We start from the raw sequence: 8284 nt of genomic DNA, 5'->3' as shown, positions 1-8284 counted from the left end.
TCCAACACAAGAACAATATAGAAGCACTCACAATACAATATGCCAGCAACTATAACAAGCAAATATAGCAAGTAAAGCAAATGAGTTACAAGAGAGTTTCAAACAAAGCATAAAAACGTGCATATAACCAGCCAAAACATCAAAGCACCAAAGCTCACAAATAAGAAGCAAGAAGATGAAATATACCCAAAAAAAATAGAGCTGCTGTCGAAGCCAATTTCTCCCTCTGCAGACCTCCAATTAAAATCTCCACTGTCCAAAATGAAGAACAAGATGTGAAGAATCTAAAATTCAAATTTCACGTTGATCCAACGGTGAAATAATGAGAAACTGCCGTTCCAAGATTGCTGCTCTGTGTAAAAATGGGAAACCTAATTTCTCTCTTACGAAGCCAATTTCTCTCACTGCAAATCTCCGATCAACATCTCCACCGACCAGAATGAAGAACAAGATGATACGAACACGCAGTTTAAATTTCAAGCCGATCCAACGGCAAACAACTGAAAAACTGCTATTTGAAATCTACTGCTTTGGGCAAAAATGGGAATTCTGTTTTCCCTATTCTTTCTCTCTTTTGGTGGCTACTCTCTTTCTCTCAAAAGACCTCAAAAATTGAATTAGGGTTGTGATACTAGGATGCAAGAATACACCCCTAAAATGTTGGACTTGAGCCTCACAAAGGAGAGAAAAAATCCAACACTCGAGTCATGTATGTATCTCTTGTACGGTATATTTTTTTATTCAAATTGAATTAGCGACGGGTCTAAATTCTGTTAACAAAAATTTGACTGACACGATTTAAATTTTCTTCCATCCCAAATTTTATATTCTTCCTCTCACACTGTATCCTAGCTAGGCTAACACAGGAACAATAAGCATGGTCAAGAAAGGACATTGAATGAGTTACCCTCTATGTATTGCAACGTGGTAAAAAAAAAAAAAAAAAAGGGGAACAAAGCGTTCACACTTAACACATGAAAGGATTATTATAGTGTGAAATGACATGCCGTGCAATATGCATGAACATGGGACTAATAAAAGCATATGATAGTGACCTATATGGTCGTTTTCCTCTCGAAGTTTTTCAAGGTGTGTCTGGATCATAGAATTTCATTTCTACGGTTCTTCTAGACAAGATAAGACACAACATGTGATGCCTACCTTTTATGAAACCAAACAAATTTTCCCCTCCCAATTTTTTCCCTTTCTTTTTGCCATTTTGTTATGCTAATTTTCTGGAAAGTGTGTAGAATTAGAATATATAGATGACAAAGTCTAGGCACCAGTTTTATTAAAATTTAGTTAGACTTAACTAATAAAAAAAAATTAAAGTGAACAATTTTATATCATTAGGTAGAATCTTTTTCTCTAATATGGTGAATTAAACTCTAGCTTTATCTTAAATGTTTAAATGTAATTTCAATCTGTTTTATTTTGAATAAAAATTTAAAAATAGCTAGTCGGACTATAATTATTATTCAAATTAAGAACAGTTAAAAACGAATTGGATAAATATGTTGAGTTAGAAGGTGATAGTACTCGTTAGCTTTGAGAAAAGAATTTTAATGCTACCAAATCTTTTTTTTATCCACTCAAGTAAACTATTAGAAAGTTCACAAAATGCCGAAGCTGTAACATTTTATGAGATTGAGCTTGATGATTATAATAGAAAAATATTAGTAGATAATAAAAATATTAAACAATGTGAATAATGAATATATCATATGTTTAATTTAGTGTGGAGATAGTTATTTTAATATTAAGATTTAAGCAGATAATTTATTTGAAGGTGTAGTGTATTTTTATTTTATTAGGTCAATTTTAAAATTCATTATTCACATTATTCACAAACATTGTTGTCTACCTAACAAAATTCTTATAAAATATCATAGAACAAGAAGTTAAAGAGAAAGAAAACTGAATACTATACTATTAGAAAAATGAATTACAATAAAAAATTACGAAACAGGACGAGTAGAAAAATAGCGAATATATGTGTGGGGTAATCACTACTAGAAAATTAGTTATTACAGATGGATATTTCTGACGGATTTTATCCCACGGAAATACAGACAAAATTTTAGAGGGATTTTTTTGTCAAAAAACAAAAAAAAAACGAATTAGCATAAATTACAGACAGAAAATAAAATCCGTCGATAATTCCGTCGGAAAAATTATTTTTTTTTTCCGTGAGAAATGATACAGATAGATTTTTCCGTCTGTAATTAAATAGACAAAACGTTGGTTTTTATTAAATTATTATAGACAAAAAATCTGTCTGTAATTTAAAATTTTTCGTCAGAAATATTCAGATAACCCTAAACTCAACCCTATCTTCTCGAGCTCCATCCACACCCCACACAAGTGAGAGCTCCATCGCATGAGTTTCTTCCTCTCTCCTTCTTATTTTGCAATATAAAACTGTGCTCCTCCGCTCCCCTTGCCGGCGGTGCTACCGTCCTCCTTTTGACGTTTCTCTTGAGCTCAGAGCCGGCGGCTCCATTCACACTCCACACAAATCTAACGAGCTTCTCCCTCTCTCCGTCAACGAGCTGCTTTTTCTCTCCGTCGCACGAGCATCTTTTGCCGCTGTCGCCGCCGCTCGCGTCGCACGAGCCCTCTCTGCCGCCGCTCTCGTCGCATCTGCTCCTTTCGTCATCGTCCCTTGGAGGTTAGATTTTTAATCCGCTAATTAACCGAAACTAAAGCCCTCCGTTTTTCTTCGCTTGGAGGTTAGTTCATTCAGCGTTTCATTCTTTTCACTGTTCTTGTTCTATGATTTGATAATGGTGATTGATGATATTTATGTAGATCTGCTTTCATCCCTTTCGTTCCTTTCGCTTGGAGGTTAGATTTCATGCAGATCTGCTTCAATCAAAACAAATGTCCTAAAAGCTGGTTGTAACGATGAAGGAAGACAATATAATATGGTGTTGTCTATATTGTTGAAGGGAAAAAGGAAGAGTTCTTGGAACAGGTTTTGAGTTCTAGGAACAGATCAAGATCAAGGAGTGGAAAAAAGAGATATTCATATGCGGAATGCTCATCATCTTCTTCAGATGTTAGTAAGGAATAATGATTGACCAATATTTCACTTTGCTTTTGACACTCATCATCTTAGGAATATTTCATAAAACTCTTTTGTTGCAGTAGAGGAAGATGTGGCAAAGAACAGCAAGGATATTTTTAAGCAGTTTGATGGTAAGTGTATGGTTTCATTGCATAGCAAAATTGGTTGCAAAAAAATAGCAAAATTGTTTTATTATTGGCATTCTGACGTGTGTGTCCATTAGCAATCTGGTTTCAGAACTCTACTCTTTATCATTTTAGCATGTTTCATACCTCCCACCATATTCAACCTGTTCCTTCCATATTGTTTCATTATGTAGGAAATTTGTGTAGGAAATTGATGGCTTGAAGTCACGGGTGGTTGAATGTTCCGGAGACAAAGACATGATTAATATGGCGACAGAGGAAATGGGGCAGGCCATAGAAGAAGAACGAAGACTGCAACATTTGCTGTTCAAGTCCTTACTTCCTAAGGACGATGCTGATGAAAGAAACTGCATTTTGGAGGTCAGAGCAGGTGATGTGTCACTGTTGAATAAGAATATCTATTAGTTTTTATAATCAAAATTGTTCTCCGATGAATGTGTATCAAGTTGTCTTGGGTTGTGTTGATTGTTTCTTACTTTTGTTCTGTTTTGACTTCAATTGTTGCCTCTTTCATTTGCTTTTACCACTTTTGACAGGCACTGGTGGGGAGGAGGGCTTCTTTGTTTGCAATGGACATCTTCAAAAATGTAAGGTTGCATTTGTGTCATCCAAATCAAAAGGGAACTACTGTTACAGTTTTCTAAAAAGTGATATTGTCTAACATAATATAGGTACGAAAAGTATGCTTACAAGAATGGCTGGAAATTTGAAGTAGTAGATATTGCTCAATCAGATATTAAAGGATACAAGGTACATATTTTGTACATTCTATATGATCTGAGTTACCTACTTTACTCAAGTTCCTGATATAGTAGAACTGAATTTCATCCTTCATCTGATGGATTTTTTGTTTGAACTTCACTTTCTCAGGAAGCTAGTGCAGCAATTGTCGGAGATGGTGCTTTTGGGAAACTAAAATTTGAAAGTGGAATCCATAGAGTACAGGTTTTGGCTACAACCTTTTACCATCCATGAACAAATCTACTTTCTATTATTGCTGACTTCTTTCTTCCTTTTTTTTTAAAATAAAAAACAACAAAACAAAAGAGAGTTCCTGTGACGGAAAAATCAGGACGAGTTCATTCCAGTGCTGTTTCTTTTGCAATCCTCCCTCAGGCCGATGAGGTAATTAAATAACTAATAGCTATCATTATGAATTAGTATTTTATGTTCAGTCTAGTATGAGACAATGATATGTTTAAGTATATGCAGGTTGATGCTCAATTGAAGAATGAAGACCTAAAAATTGATACCTATAGATCTAGTGGTTCGGGTGGTCAGCATGCAAATACAACAAACAGTGCTGTTAGAATAACTCACATTCCAACTGGGATTACAATTTTTATACAAAATGAGCGTTCTCAACACCAAGTGAGTATTTTCAAAATATTGGGCATAATTTTCATTTGATGATTTTAATTTGAAATGTGTTCCATCAGTTAAGATGTCTCATTTCTACATTCTACATATGCTTTCTTATTTCTGTTTAGAACAAGGCCAGAGCACTTAAAGTATTCTGTGCAAAGCTATTTGAAATGGAAAAGAAAAATTCTTGTATTTGAACAAGATATGCTAGATTTAGAGAGGAAAAAAAAGTAGAAATTATGATAGATTTAGCATGGCATCAAATGTATTGTTATAATTGAATGTTTTTATTTATTTATGAAAAACTTCTTAAATTTAGGGTTGACTACTTCAAATAACAAATAAAAAGGGTTGGTGATATCTTTTCTTTGTTCAAGTCCGAAACGGTGGAACACTTTCTCTGAAATTGTAGAATTGAGGACATATCCTAATTGCATGGTTAAACATATCCATTTGTGTTAAAATCCTAATTTAATGTAGTTGGCTCCTAATAATTTTTTGCTAAGGCTTTATGGTGTAGTATATACTATTACTGGAAAACGTAAAACTTGAATGGACTTGTTGCTGGTAAATTGCTCTGTGATTTCTTCTTTGCTGGTAAATTACTTGAACCCGTCTGTACCACATCATTCTTATTTTTTGACATTAATAAAGTCCGCGTGATATTTATTATTAAGGTTTCAAGATTGCAAGCTGAGAGGGATCTTAGAGCGGCATTGGAAGTTGGATTGAGTATGTCTTCATGATAGTTTTCCAGTTCACGCGGCATGGATTCCAAGGTTCTTTCATTTCTAGCAAAACTTGATATTCTTTTTCCATTCTGATTTCTTTCTCTATATACACAATCTTACAAAATCGACTTATGTGAAGACAAAGGCCGAGCTGGAGGAGATTGTACTTGCTGAAGCTGATGTTGCCAGGTTGAAGCAGAAAGTTGCGAAACTTCACCATCAACTTAACCAGCAGCGATAGCATCACTATGGTTCACTTACAGATGTGGGTGATCGATACTAACATGCCCAAAACCATCCTCAGCAGTAAGTATGCCCAAGCAATGCTGAAACCAAGTTCTAAATCGCGTTTCTTTAATTTATAAGGACCTGCTTTTTGTTTCAAAACTAGGATCTCTAGTCGAATACCCTATGTAACTTGATCTGATTTATGCAGGAGATTTTTTCAGCAAGATTTTGATTCAACTCTTGCCTTTTTGTAATCATGAAAGGAAACAAAGGACCGAGGTAATTTTTGTTCATGAAAACTTATTCCGCCCACCATTAACCTCATAGTTCGAGGGCCGCCATTTTCTCACTTGAAGGCCAATCTTTTATTTTGTATTTTTTATTTATTATGATAAAATCTGGCCATTGTTATGAATTAAAGTTTTCATAGCTTAAAATAACATGGCTATGCATTTTTTCTTTCATTTTCCTCAGGAAGGCTTGTTGGGCACAGATTGGAGAAATCTCAAAGGACATGTATTAGCAGCCGGTAATGGCAGTCGACAACCTACTCGAAAGCAATTTATAGCGATTCAAAAAGTACCGAGGCATCGACAAGCATGTTTGTAGATGAGCTTGGTGCCGTTGACTCCGCTGCTATGCCCTCCACCTCAAGGGCTGCAAAGGTAAGAATTTAGTTCTCAAGAATTGTGCCTTGGAAAGTGCCTCTTTTTCAAAATTTCATTAACGTGTAGAACTATGAAAAACTAATTGTGTCTGTAGTCAATGCTTCTGACTTAATCTTTGTTCCAATCACAATATCACATGTCTATCTAGGACTATTTTGGCAGTATATATAGTATGATGCAGATTAAGCATTGTTCTACTCAATGAATAAATGTTCATGTGAGCTGAAAACCATTTCCAGAAGATGGTTCTGTTTTTACATAGGTTGAATTATTGTGAACTGCAATTGTCTTGAAAATTATTTGACTTTCAAAATTTGAACCTTGTTTCTCTTTTTATAATTTGTTTATCTGATCTCCTGCAAATGGATTATGATTTTTAATTGAAAATTGTTTGGCTTACGCAGTTTGGATCTTAGAAGAATTGAACAAGTCGCCAGGAGATTTTTAATTGAAAATTGTTTGGCTATCTGTTCATCTCATATTATTTTTTCAAACTATGGTGAGGCTTGCTTCCATAGTAAAGGGGAAGAAATGAAAAAAACATGAACAATCAAAGTCTCAGGCAAGTTCTCAAGTTCTACTCACATCATCTGTTGATTTTATCTGTAAATAAGTAAACGATGTTCTGTTGGTTAAGATTGTGATACTCTTCTCTTCTTAAGTAATCTCTATAGCTGACAGAGGGTTTTGGTAGCTAGTGGATATTACTCAACCTATTTGAGTTATAGGTTTTTTCATCTTATTTATGATATCTTGTTTCTTGTGGTGAACATTTAGGCTTCTTGCATTGGCTACTTCCTTAGCTAAGGGTATTAATAGTCCATATACTGTGAACATTTAGGCTTCTTGCTAAGGCTTCTTGCACTGGCACTCAACCTATTTTGGAGCATATATAAGACTATATATTGCTTCTACTACAACTTTCTTTTCGTCTCGTATCGTTCTTTCTTACTTGATTTCTACATGCATCCATCATCCGTGTATTTGCTTCTCTGCTGATCTCTCATTTCTCTCTGACCTTTTTTAAAAGAAAAGAATACACCTTTATTTTTATTTTGTTTCCTACAGGGGCTTATGCTTTAAATTAACTTCTTTATTCACAATCATCGAGTACATGAGTATACTTTCTAGTTATTAAGAAGTACCACCAGTTATTAAGGAGACTCCTGTTCTAGTTCAAGATTCTGCAAAGATTAAAGAAGCACCACCAGGTTCTTTCTCTTTTTCTCCTATTAAATTTGCAGCCCCAAATCGAAAGTTATTGGAACTAGACCAGATGTTGAGGTGAGCTTCACTTGTGAATTTGTTACTTGAGATGAAGAATACACTGTACATAGATTATGTTGTCACTATTTTTTTTTATTTTTGTCAGAATTTGATACCTGAAAAACAGATGAAAAATGGAAAAATATAAGGAGGCAGAGAAGCTTGAGGCAGAGGATCAATTCATGACCACATTGTTTCATTATTGTATATTTTGACTTAATTAGAGGACAATAGTTGATGTATCAATACACTTTGTTGATGTATGGTTGTTACTTGTTATTATAATTGATGTATCAACACTTTGTTTATATTTTAAAATATATTGACTTGTTTGTTTATAGTACTTTTTTTTTAGTTTGATAATACGATAAATTTGTTTATTTTTTGAAATATTATAAATATTTGAATACAAATTAGATAAAAATTTGTATTAAATTTATATTTATTTTGTATGAAAACAAGTTTATTTTGTAATTGAAAAAATAAAAAAATTATTTTACCTTACTGACGGATTTACAGACGGATTTTCTGTCTGTAATCAGAGTGTGAAATGATTTTTCAAAGTTTAAATTACCGACGGAAAATCCGTCTGTAATTACTGATGGAAAATCTGTCTGAAAATCCGTCTGTAATTACAGACGGAAAATCCGTCAAAAAATCTGTCTGTAATTATAGACGGAAAATCTGTCGGAAAGTTCGTCGCTTTTGGGAAATGAATTGAAAATTTACAGAAGGAAACTCCGTTGGTAACTGGTAAAAATCTGTCTGTAATTTTCCGACGGAAAAAAATCTGTCGGTAAATAATTTCCA

The 8284-nt window shown here is 34.0% G+C and overlaps 1 protein-coding gene across 1 annotated transcript; it reads left to right on the top strand.

The window, feature by feature from the left end:
- The first annotated feature begins 2786 nt into the window (after positions 1-2786).
- LOC112803522 (peptide chain release factor 1, mitochondrial-like) lies at positions 2787-7764 on the top strand. The gene is made up of 13 exons (XM_072195954.1): positions 2787-2847; positions 2952-3061; positions 3403-3576; positions 3753-3808; positions 3888-3966; positions 4087-4161; positions 4264-4341; positions 4429-4587; positions 5259-5360; positions 5452-5618; positions 6015-6205; positions 6613-6770; positions 7277-7764. Exons 1-9 carry the CDS (start codon positions 2787-2789, stop codon positions 5325-5327), a joined length of 861 nt encoding a protein of 286 aa, XP_072052055.1. The 3' UTR covers positions 5328-5360; positions 5452-5618; positions 6015-6205; positions 6613-6770; positions 7277-7764.
- The last annotated feature ends 520 nt before the right edge of the window (positions 7765-8284 follow it).

The sequence above is a fragment of the Arachis hypogaea genome, chromosome 5, assembly GCF_003086295.3.
Source record: "Arachis hypogaea cultivar Tifrunner chromosome 5, arahy.Tifrunner.gnm2.J5K5, whole genome shotgun sequence".
NCBI classification, from domain to species: Eukaryota; Viridiplantae; Streptophyta; class Magnoliopsida; order Fabales; family Fabaceae; genus Arachis; species Arachis hypogaea.
The sequence above is the reverse complement of the archived record's forward strand: the minus strand, read 5'-3'. Positions and strand labels throughout refer to the sequence as shown.

What these genes read in the sequence shown, in the direction of transcription:
- LOC112803522 (XM_072195954.1), top strand. Translation starts at nt 2,787, where the DNA reads ATGGTGATTGATGATATTTATGTAGATCTGCTTTCATCCCTTTCGTTC. An exon ending in TTCGTTCCTTTCGCTTGGAG is followed by an intron (nt 2,848 to 2,951) that starts GTTAGATTTCAT and finishes ATATTGTTGAAG; the next exon opens with GGAAAAAGGAAGAGTTCTTG. An exon ending in AAAGAAACTGCATTTTGGAG is followed by an intron (nt 3,577 to 3,752) that starts GTCAGAGCAGGT and finishes CACTTTTGACAG; the next exon opens with GCACTGGTGGGGAGGAGGGC.